General features: G+C 57.4%; 1 protein-coding gene across 1 annotated transcript; it reads left to right on the plus strand.

Moving 5' to 3' along the window:
- Positions 1–10,342: 10,342 nt before the first annotated feature.
- Positions 10,343–10,913, plus strand: LOC106147562 (the record flags this gene model as incomplete). The annotated part of the gene is given in 2 exon segments (XM_013509778.1): positions 10,343–10,372; positions 10,550–10,913. Coding segments are annotated over 2 exon segments (394 nt in total), but the record flags the coding sequence as incomplete, so codon positions are not given.
- Between the last annotated feature and the right edge of the window lie 958 nt (positions 10,914–11,871).

Genomic DNA, 11,871 nt, shown 5'->3' on the forward strand with positions numbered 1-11,871 from the left:
TCCGTGTCCCAAGCAGGGCCTGGCGGTGGGGTGCCGGGCGCAGGGCAGGGACGGGGACACCGCGGCGACCTACGCACTGCGTCCCGCTCACCGCGGCGCGGCCGGCACAGCCACGGAGGAGCACGCGGGCGAGCGGAGGGCGGGCTCCTGGGAGGCTCCCATTGGCCCATAGCGCTAAAGAGGCGGGGCTTGCCCTTTTCCTTGCATCCCATTGGCCTAAATTTGGGCAGAGACCGGCCCCTCTGCTCCGCGGTTAGATAGGCGCCCTGATGCGCGAGATTTGTGCAGGACGCGCGTTTGTTTTGATATTGAAGCCCCTCCCCATATTAAAAATTCTGTGTTTTTGTTTTTTTTTTGCGGGCTAGGGAATGTAACTCAGGTTTCATGCATGCTAGGCAAGCGCTCTGCACCTGAACTACACCCCAAGTCCCCGATTATTATTATTATTCTATTATTATCATCTTTAAAATCCGCGTTCAGAGCTGGGCTTTGCGGCGCCCTCCTGCAGTTCCAGCCCTGGAGCCTGAGGTGAGAACAGTGCTGGAGCGCTGGAGCTGGAGACCAACTGTGCGACATAGCAGAACGGCCTTTTGGGGTGTGGGGACCCGTTTTTATGTCTGATTTCCTAGGCTCTGTCTAGTTCCAGTTCCCAATCCAGCCATAGGATCGCTTGAAGATGCATCAGAAGTCTCTGCTTATTTGCATTTTATTTCTTTTTTCTTTTTGAGACAGGGTCTCACTATGCAGTTCAGGCTGGTCTTGAACTCATTCACGTTGTAGCCCAGGCTGGCCTCGAACTTGTAAGGATCCTCGTGCCTCAGCCTCCCGAGGGCTGGGATTACAGGCATGTGCCACCACGCCCGGCCTTTTTTATTTTGAGACGGGATCTCCCTTAGTTGATAAACTGGCCCGGCTGGGCTGATCTTCCTGCTTCCTCCCAGAGTGCCGAGATTACAATGTGCCCATGCCCGATTTTAATTTATTTTTGAGACAGTCTCTCTCTGATGCCAGGTTAGCCTGGAACTCCTAGACTCAAGAGATCCTGCTCAGCTTCCTAAGAAGCGGGAGCTAACCTCGGCTGAAAGCTTTTTTCTTTTTTTTTTTCCCCAGTTCTGGCAATGGAATGGAGGGCCTCCTGGAAGCTGGGAGAGTGCCCTCCGGGGTGCACCCCGCCCCTTCGCTGCCGGCTCCCCTGCCCCTTTGTATTATCGATTGAATCCAGGCTTTCAGTTGCCTCCCTAGCCCCCTTTTTTATCTTTTATTTTGAAACGGGGTCTTGCTGAGTCACTAAATTATCCAGGCTGAGCTTGAATTTGCAGTCCTCCTGCCTCAGCCTCCTAGTGTGCTGGGATCACACCGGGCTACCCCTACTTTTTCTTTTTTTTTTTTTTTGTCTTTTTTGAGACAAGGTTTTGCTGTGCAGTTTAGGCTGGCCTTGAGCTTACTTTGTAACCCAGGCTGGTCTTGAAGTCCCCACGATCCTCCTGCCTCAGCCTTCCAAGTGCTAGGATTACAGGGGTGTACCACTACACCCGGCCTCCCCCTACTTTTTCATAACTGGATAAAAGTTCATAGAATAGATGCATCACAATTTATCCAATCTTTGCATGCTGAAGGAACACTTTTTCTTTCAGTTTAACACTCTGAGTAGGGCTGGGAGTGCAGCTCGGTGGTAGAGGGTTTGCTATGTATGGTGTGCACCAGGCCCTGGGTTCCACCACAAAACCAAAGAAACAAAAAACAAGCAAACATCAGGCGTGGTGGCGCACGCCTGTAATCCTAGCACGCAGGAGGCTGAGGCAGGAGGATCAAGAGTTCAAGACCAGCCTGGGCTACAAAGTGAGCGCAAGATCAGCCTGAAGTGCATAGCAAGATCCTGTCTCAAAAAGACCAAAAAAACCCAAAACAACAAAAAAAAAAAAAAAAAGAAAGAAAAAGCAAACAAAAATCCTACAAATTACACCAACAGGCATCCTCCCATATTCTCAGCCTGAGCTGTCTTTGTTTCTGGAGGTGATTCCTGTGTGCTGCTGGCTGGGGAGGGCGATGATCTCCTTGTTATCACCTTACGAAGGAGGGTCCAGGGAGGAGGGCGGCTCCTCTGCCTTTCTGACCTCCGAGCCCTCTGCCTGCATCTGTGTCAGCCAGGTCTCCACAGCCCCTCAGTGGCCCGGCTGTCACAGCTCACTCGGATCTGAAAGGCAGCCCTGGAGCGAGTGTGGCTGCAGCGCCAGCCGGGCTTATCTCAGTGCCGAGGAGGAAGTGAGCCTCACTTCCCGGGTCATCGCCTCGGCCTCCGCCTCCCAGGCTGGCTGCCTTCCCGAGGATGGAGGGGCGCAGTCAGGGGAGGGCTGTGGAAGGAGCCCTGATCCAGGAGCAGCCCGGCCAGGCCAGGAGCCCTGAGGACGAGTGTCCCCGTGGTTCTGTTTGTTTTTTTTTTTCGGTACTAGGAATCGAACTCACAACCTCACTCTTGCCAGGCAGGCGCTGTGCCACTGAGCTAAATCCCCACCCACATCCCCCTGGTTCTGAAAAGAGCTTCCCCGTTCCGCAGGAGAAAGGAAAAGGGTTTAGTAAGCGATGTGGGCAACTGTTCCTGCCTTGAACGGCAGCAGTGCCAGGGGCCCTGCCACGCCCTCCGCTCCCTGCGGGCCTCTTTCCTGGACCCTCGCTGACCCCAGTGCCAGAGCCCCTGGCTGGGTAAAGGGCCTGTGACAGTCTGCTCCAGTGTCTCCCTTCCCAAGACACTGGGAACTGCTGGGAGCAGGACACGAGGCCAGCCTGGTGTGGAGAGAGTTCAGGGCCAGCCTCAGCTACATAGAGAAAAAAGGAGGAAAACTGTACTTGGGCCCCTGGCCGGTGGCTGGTGGGTTCTCCTGCTGTGGGCTTGAGCTGGGCCAGGCCGTCCTGGGGGAAGGGACTCGGGGTAACCTGGAAGCAGAAGGGGGCACCGGGCCATCCCTAAGACCCAGTGCCCAGGCCCCACTCCCTCGCCCCTGCTTCTAGCGCCCTCCCAACCGGCTGGACAGGTTAAGGTGCGCAACCCTGAAGCGCATCAGCTTCCCTTCAGGAGCACTTTACTCCCAAACCGGAACTCAGGGGAAAGGTAAATGGTGGGAAAGCAGACACCCCAGGAGGGGCGACCCAGAGCGGTATCCTCCTCCTCCTCCTCAGTCCTCCAGCTCTGGCCAGGAGAGGAAGGGAGAGGGAGGGGTACTGCGCAGACCAGAGAGGATAATTCTTTGATTCTTATTCATTTATTTCAGTGGTACTGGGGCTTGAACCCAGGGCCTTCACACTGGGCTACACCTCCAGCTCTTTTTATTCATTTAGTTTAGTTTAGTTTAGAAACAATGTCTGGCTAAGTCATTAAATAGCCCAGGCTGGGCTCAAACTAGCACTCCTCCTGCCTCAGCCTCCACGAGTGCTGGGATTACAGTGTGTGTCACTATACGGCTCCATTTTTTTCTTCTTTTGCTGGGCTGGGGATTGATGTCAGGCCTTGCAGGCGAAGTGAGTGCTGGACCACTGAGCTGCAGCTCCCCCTGCTCAGCACACCCTGATCCTGAGAGGATTGTGCACGGGGGAGGCAGCTGCCCCACGACTCCCAGCTGGGCCGGAAAGGCTCCCCCCCCCCCCCCCCGGTCCTGGGCGCTCTGAGATCTTCTCCTCTTAGCGTGGAGGTGGAGAGAGAGAGGGGACCGCAGAGACCTGCGGAGCGGCAGCACAGTCACTTTCAGGACCGGATCTTCCACCTTCTCCTGCTGCTGTGGCCGTTGTTTGCTGCTTTCCCTCAAGCAAACAGGGCAGCCCGGAGGTCAGGGGCCCTGAGCGCTTCTGCTCCTCTTTCTCTGAGCTTGCTTGGGTGCCTGAGCTGGGCGCCTGTCACAGGCTAAGGATTCACTCCGCACAGGGTGTGCAGCCTCCGCCATCTTTCCCTTTGGGCTTCGATCCCTACTGACTGCCTCAGCCTCCAGGAGTGCTGGGATCACAGGCGTGCGTACCATGTTCGGCATGGATATGGATTTGTTTTTTGGAGACAGGGTCTCGCTGTGTAGCACGAGCTGGCCTTCAACATGCGGTGATCCTCCTGCCTCAGCCTCCTGAGTGCTAGGATTACCGGCACGCTCCACCATGCCTGGCGATGATATTTTTGACCATAGCTTTATAGACACATACTTTCATTTCTTTTGACCACATACTTAGGAATGGAAACGATTATTTATTTATGTACTCTGTTTGTGCATGTGTGCGTGCCTGTCTGTCTATCTCTGTGTCCTACTGTGGATTGAAACCGGGCCTCACACTTGTGATCCTCAGCTTCAGTTTTCTTTGCAGCGGGGCTCTGCCTGTACCACGCGCTGGGTGATTTGACTCTGAGGAGACTCTCGGCGGGGCTGGGGGTGCGGCTCAGCGAATGTCTGAGTGATCGGCCTGCCCCAGGATCCGGGTTCCATCCCCAGCACCCCGCGGAGATTTCACAACTGATTTCCAGAGTGCGTTGCTTGCGCCCCTAGAGGCGGTACGTGGAAGTGCACATGCTTGTCGGCGTTTACAGCTAAGGTTTTTACTTTTGGCCTTTCTGAGGAGTGTTTGCTGACTGCCTGTTTATTACAGAGTCAGAACAGCCGTTTACATACATTTGATACAAATCCTTTGGCTGGGCTACGCGTACTGGCACATGCCTGTCACACTAGCTACTCAGGGGGCTGAGGCAGGAGGAGGATCTTAAGTTGGAGTCCCGCCTGAGCTCATAGCAAGACCCTATCTCAAAAAAAATTTTTTTTCTGAGGTAGGCTGAGAAAGTTAGTGAGACCTAATTTTTAAAAAAAGGAAGAAAGAAAAAGAAAGAAACAGAGACAGACAGGCAGGCTGTGGATGTAGCCCAGTGATAGGGCACTCGCCCAGCATGCACAAGACCAAGAAAGAATTCAGGCTGGGCCTGCAATCCCAGCCCTCCCCAGCCCTGGGAGGCTGAGCCAGGAGGATTGCTGCAAGTTCAAGATCGGCCTGGTGTACACAGAGAGACGTTGGTGGTGGTGGTGGGGAACCCTGAATTCGAGTCCCAGTACCACAAATCCTTTGATGGGTAGCAACACATTACAAACATTCTTATAAGAACTTTTCCCCTCCTCCTCCCTGTCTTCCTCTCCCTCTGCCTCCCCTCCCCATTCCTTTCTTCTTCTTTTTTGAGACAAGATCTTGCTGTGTAGTTCAGGCTGACCTTGAACTCACTTTGTAGCCCAGGCTGGCCTCCAACTCACAGAGATCCTCCTGCCTCATCCTCCTTAGTGCTAGGATTACAGGTATGCAGCACCACGCCCAGCACAAGAACATTTCTTTAAAATAGAAAGCGTCCCCCTCTGGGGTGGGGGGTGGGAGGAGGCTCAGAGGTAGAGCACAGAGGGCAGTGGGGCCAGGGAAAAAAGGGCGCTGATGCCAGGCGTGGTGGCACATGCCTGTAATCCCAGCACTCGGGAGGCTGAGGCAGGAGGGTCGTTGTGAGTTCGAGGCCTGAGTGGGCTACAAAGTGAGCTCAAGGCCAGTCTGAACTGCATAGCGAGACCCTGTCTCAAAAAAAAAAAAAAAAAAGAAAAAGAAAAGGGTGCTGATACCTCTGCGAGGGCCACGAGGCTGCTGGGACCCCACCGCTTTGGAAGGCTCAGGCTTCCCAGCCCGGCCCTGGGCCCCTGGGTGGTCGGCAGAGCCTGGGGACAAAGCTAAGGGCGACCAGAGGCACTGCTGGGTCCCCCTGACCAGGGAGGAGGGCAGGGCCAGGCCTGAGTACAGGGGCCTGCTGGGCACCCCTGCGGCCTCTAGTCCTTCCCTGCCCCTTTCTTGGCTTCGACCTTGGCGCTGGGCTTGGAGGTCTGGGGCCTGGCCAGGCAGTCGGGCTGGGCCCTGGACCTTGTGCCCTGACTTCTTCAGGCTGTTTTGGGGGCTTTGCCCCCTAAGACGCCCCAGCTCCTTGCAGCAGCTGAACGCCCTGCTGTTGCCTGGGGCTGGCACACATAAGAACTGGGCCGGGCGGGCAGTTTGGCCTTCCGTAGCATGGGAGCAGCCACTCAGCTGTCCTCCTCCATTGCCAGCCCCACAGCCCGGCCAAGCCTGATGCGGGCCGGGCCCTAGGACCTCGCAGACCCCTTGGGGACCCCACACAGGGCGCTACATTCCTGGGAGACCCCGACTGCTGGAGGAGACCGTTCCTCAGCCTGTAAACTGCATCTCCACAGATTTCCCCGAAGACAGAGGGCAGAGCTGGGGAAACAGGGTGCCCCTAAGCAAGAGAAGCCGCTCAGGACCCACCCTCGCCTGGGCGCCGCCCATGCACACGTCTCCACCTGAGGCCTCCTTGCCCCAACCCACACTTCAGCCTCGGTCATGTTCCCTGTCGCTTCTTTTGCTTCTGGCTCAGCTCACATTCCTCCCACAATTATCACTATATTATTATTATTAATATTATTATTATTGTTATTTTGAGGCAGGGTCTTTCTCTGTAGCCCAGGCTGGCCCTGACCTTCAAGTGATCCTCCTGTCTCAGCCTCCTGTGTGTTGAGATTATGGGTGTGGGCCACCACACAGGCTCTTTCTTGTTTGCTTTTTGAGAAAGGGTCTCACTATGTGGGGCAGGTTGGCCTGAAACTTGCCATCCTCCTGCCTCAGCCTCCCAGAGGGCTAGGATTACAAGCACTGCCACAGCCACGGTTTATTTAATTAATTAATCAATCTATTCTCATGGACTTACTACTAAACACACTGTATTAGGTGGATCTACCTAGAAGAAAAGAATAGAGCATTACCAGAAAGCTTCGTGAAACTCTGTGTTGGTCAGTTTGTAGCTTTTTGGTGCTTGTGCAAGTTTTATTTTGTTGTTAGACAGGGTCTCAGCAGGTAGTCCAGGCTGGCCTCGAACTCACAGTGATCCTCCTGCCTCAGCCTCCCAAGTGCTGGGAGTATAGGTGTGCACAACCCGCTATGGATGCAAATTTCCCACAGGGACAGTGTGGTCTGCAGGGATTCTAGGGACGGCACAGCGCTCGCAGGTTTGGCCGGCTCAGGGCGCCCTCTCCTGGCCGGTGGGTTCCAATCTGATGAGCTCAGAAGACCGATGTCCAAGACCCCCGCAGGCAGCTGCCCGACCTCTGCCCGGGGCTGCCCTGTGCCTGTGAAGTCGCTCCCCGTCCTCAGACTGCGTGACCCTCACCTGCGGGTCAAAGGGCTCTCAGGGCTCCTCCGGGAACATCCCGAGACGGGTCCCTCCAATCACTGCGTGGTCCAGGCGGGGCCCCAACTCGCAATACTTGAAGTTTCCCTTCACTCTGAATCGGAGGGGAGTCGATGGAGGAGCCCGGGCCTGTTGTGGCCGGTACTCGGATGTGTGAAAATCTCCCGGAAAATGCAAACAGCCCGGGTGCTTCCTGCTCTGTGAGGACCCCGCGCACCGGGACGGAGCCGGCGGCGCAGGACCCAGCGGCGCCCCCTCTGCCTTTCTCACCTGCGTCCTCGCGCGCCGGGTCTTCTAGATGAACCTGCTTTCTCTCCCTTCCGCGTCATTCTCCGCACGGATGTTCTAACCTTCCCGTGCTCCTGTTTGTCTTCCTGAAACTATTAAAAAGAAAAAAGAAAAAAGAAAAAAGAAAAAAGCTCAAGGTTAAAAAAGAGCGAAACGCAGGCGTGCAAAGCACGGAGCAACCACGCAAGCGGCAGCGGCGGGGGCTGGGGACGGAGGGGGCGGCGCAGGCCCGGTGCTGACCTCGGGGACCCGGGAGGACACTTTGGACTCCGCTTGAGGAGGGGCCACGCTGTGGGGGTGAACATGCATTTGCGTGTGTGTGTGCGCGCGTGCGTGTGTGCACGCGTGCGTGTGTGTGTCGGGTACACATGATGAGCGTTCTATTCCTGCATCTATGGTAATAAGAACTCTCAGCACAAAACTCTCTTCATGGCTGCGTAATGTTCCCGTGTTAGAATCAAAGGCAGTGTTACTTTCAAAGGTCAGAGGTGCCGGTTCCTTCGGATTCTTTCCTCTCTGCTCCACGTGTAAAACAGAACCCCCCCCCCTTTCAGGACGAATTATCCATGAAGTCTGCTCATCCCAAAGGCTAGCGTTTTTATTTTTTTGTAAATGTATTTATTTATCTTTTTGAGACAGGGTCTCGCTACTCAGTTCAGGGTGGCCTCGAACTCTCAATGATCCTCCTGCCTCAGCCACCCGAGTGCTGGGATTACAGGCGTGCACCACCACTCCAGGCAGGGTAGCATTTTTATTTATTTTTTATTATTATTATTTTTTATGCGATACTGGGGATCAAACTCACAACCTGGTGCTTGCCAGGCAGGCACTTATGCCACTGAGCTATATCCCCACCCCAGGTTAGCTTTTTAAAAAGCTTTGCATATATTTGCTGTGGTGGTGGTTTGTGTTGCTTGGGGTGTGTGCGTGCGTGTGTGTGGTGCTGGGGATTGAACCCAGGGGCTTTTCACTGAACTACCTGCCTCATCCTTTTTATTTTGAGCCGGGGTGTGTCCGGGCTGGCCTAACCCTCCGGCCCTCCTGCCACAGCCTCCTGGGTGCTGGGATCACAGGCTGCACCACCTCGCCCGGGAACAATTCCTCCACAGCAGTTTCTGGCATGAGAGTGAAGCTAATGTCCACCTTCAGATGACAGGTGTGCTACCTGAGAGAGACGGCCTCGCTGTCACTCTGATCGTGTTTCCTAGATGATTGGTGCGTCCGGCCCCGTATTTTTTTTTTTTTTTCCGGTACTGGGAATCGAGCTCACGACCTTGCGCTTGCCAGGCAGGCGCTGTACCGCTGAGCTAAATCCTCAGACCTCCCACCCCCCGGCCCGTATTCATGTACGCGTGTGCTGCTTGCACGTCTCCTTTTGCAAACGTTTCCGGGTCTTTTGCCCGTTTTCAAATCAAGCTGCAGTATTTCTCTTCTTGCTGCTAAGCTGTGGGTGTCCTTGATGAAACGTGGACACGAACCCCGATCACCCGCCGAGCCCGCGCGCGTTTCCTCCCGCGCAGCCTCTCTGCGCTCCGCGGGCGGCTTCCCTCCCCGGGCGGAAGCGCACGCACTTCCGGGACCGTTTCCGGGACCGTTTCCGGGACCGCTTCCACCCTTTGCACCTCTGCTTCCTAGGACTTCGCCGGATCAGGGGAGCCTCCCGCAGACCTCGTCCCGCGCCTCCTCCACTGTTTTCTTCTGGGAATTTCACAGCTTTGGGTCTGGTCTTTGCGTCTTTCACCCCTTTTCCAGTTCTGTCGGGAGAGACGAGGCCCCGCCTCACTTTGGTTTTCTGCCCGCGGATACCAGCGGTCCAGCCCGCGCACGGGTCTTCCCTCCTCGCGTGTCCGCGCCTGGAGGAGGAGCGGGCGCGTGTGCACCGGGGTCCCTTCGGGCGCCCTGTCTCACGTCTCCGCGCGTGTGTCTGCACGCGCCCCGCTGTGATCGCGCCTGTGTCGCACGGCGCGCGGTCAGGGCGCGGGGCCGGCGCCTCGCTCTCCCGCGCGCTGGTTCTCAGCCGCCGGGCGCCCTGCGGCTCCGTGTGGGCTTCGGGGCCTTCTCTCTCTGTGCAAATGCGGCTGGGTCATTTTCCTCGTTCTGAGCGCGGCGCGCAGGGAGGCTTCACCGCCGAGAACGTTTCCTCCTTGAGCCGGTCGCACTCCTTTCCCGGGCTGCCCTGGACGTCAGCCCCGCGGCCGCGGGCCCCAGCACTGCGGATCTGGGGCGCCCACCGCGCCACGCTGCCGCGGGAGTCTCCATGGAGACCTAGAAGCCGCCCTCGCTGTCCCTCGCCCCCGCACGCCCCTCCTCCGCTCAGCCCTGTCCCCCTCGGCCGGCCTCCTCCTGTCGCCCGCACCCCGCCGACCTGAGAGGGGCGCTGGCACTGCGGCTCCCTGTGCCCGCGACCCCGCCGAGCCAGCCGGCTGCCCCCATCAGCCTGTGCCATCTTCACGTCACCCCGCGGTGCCCCTCACTCGGGAGCGGCCTCGGAGAGGACGGCGCCGGGCGGGGCGGGGCTGACGGGCCGAGGGGCGTCCTCAGCGTCAGGGGGTCGCCGAGCGGGGCGAGTTGGCCGCGATCGAGGGGGGAGCGGAATCTGCTGTGAAATACAAACACACACAGCAGCTCGCGCGCGTGTCCCGTACAGAGTCAGCGAACACAACAGCTCAAAGCTTCTCTTCGGACTGGGGATGTAGCTCAGCCGCACAGCGCCTGCCCGGCAGGCGCAAGGTCGTGAGTTCGATTCCCGGTACCGGGAAACAAAACAAAAGTTCACTTCAGGCTGGAGTGCTGCTAATTCTAAGGGAGAAAAAAACAGAACAACTCAAAATGGAAAACCGCAGCGTGGGGGCCGCTGAGGTGAACTGGGGTCACCGGGGCGCAGCTTGCGACAAGCCAGCGCTTGCAGGGCCTGGCTGCGCGTCCAGCACCTCAAAATAGAGAAAAGATAAAAAACGAAAAAGGCTTAAAAACAGAAAAATGCAAATATCTACCATTAGCGATTAACCAAAAAGCACTGCACCTGAGAAGAATTAGCACAGACCGCAAAAGAAAGCAACGCAAAGCAAAACAAACAAAACCAAGACGAAAACAAGCGTCCTGTGGACTGGGCGGCGTCAGAGGCTCGGCGCGCCCCTGCTGCGCACTGCGCCGCAGCGCACGGGAGGAGCGAGGGCCGCGCTCCTCGGGGAGACACTGCAGCCGCGTTCAACCTCTCGGGTCCTCGCGCCCTGTCGGCTGGCGCACACCCCTCAGCCCGCGTCCCTCGGTCTGTCCGGGAAGGACTCTCCGGGCTCCTCTGGTGACGCCGCAGCCACGCAGCAGGCGGCCGGGAGCCAGGCGGAGGTCCGGGTCGGGGAGGGGAGGAGCCTGCGTGTGGCGGGGTGCGTGCACGGGCGAGTGGGGGCGGGAGCCCAGGGGCCGTGGGAGGAGGGGCGGCTTCAGTGTCCTGGGAGGGCTTATTCCTCCTCCTGTCCGTCTTTCCGCCTCCCGATGCTGCTCTGCCCCCTCCCTTCCCGCTCCCCCCACAAGGCAAGGTGTGAACACTGGGAATGAATGAGAAGAATCCCGATCATCGTCCACCTCCCTGACAGGTGTGGGGGGGAAGAGAGGGACAGCAAAGAGATCCAAGGAGCTGGGGCTCTAAGCTCTCTGCCCCCACTTCCCTGTACACACACACACACACCCTCAGTTCCTTCCCCTCAGCCTCTGCTCAGAGACTCCCCATCTTTCTCAGCAGAGCTCAGCCAGGGGCTGCACCACAACCCTTCACCCGGAGCTGGGCGGCCTGGGCGTTGCTCGCAGGTGCCGTCCTCCCCCGTGCGGCCCCCACCTGCCCTCTGCTCTCCACACCACACAAGCTCATTTGCCTTTTAGGGAAAAAGTCCTGACAATGGATCCTGCTTTCCAAGTACTGACCTTTAGTAGGCTCTGCCCTGTGCCTCTTTAAGCTTGCCCTGGAGCCAGTGCTAGGACTGCCAGAGCTAAGGCAGGGAGAGGGTGGGCAGGCAGAGCAGGAAATGAAATTATGTGAGATGAAAACTACGGGATCCCTCCTCCCTGCTCATCCCAGAGACAAGACTTGGGTTTCCCAAAATGAGCAGAAGAAAGAGCGTCCAGGAAACAGCTCTCAAAGCAGAGAGGCTGTCATGCATGCAGCAGCCACTGAAGCCTCGGGGGACAGTGACAGGACAAACACCTGCCCTGTCAGGGACCAGACACGCAGAGCATGCGGACAGACTCCCTGGGAGAGCGAGGTCTGGCCGACCCTCTACAGACACTAAGAAGCAGGGAGCACACAGAGGCTGGGGTTGGGGGGGCACCCAGGCTGCACCAGGCTGACCTGGCCACAGGAAGCC

Source organism: Chinchilla lanigera, unplaced genomic scaffold, assembly GCF_000276665.1.
Source record: "Chinchilla lanigera isolate Chin_1 unplaced genomic scaffold, ChiLan1.0 scaffold00182, whole genome shotgun sequence".
Taxonomy (NCBI): domain Eukaryota; kingdom Metazoa; phylum Chordata; class Mammalia; order Rodentia; family Chinchillidae; genus Chinchilla; species Chinchilla lanigera.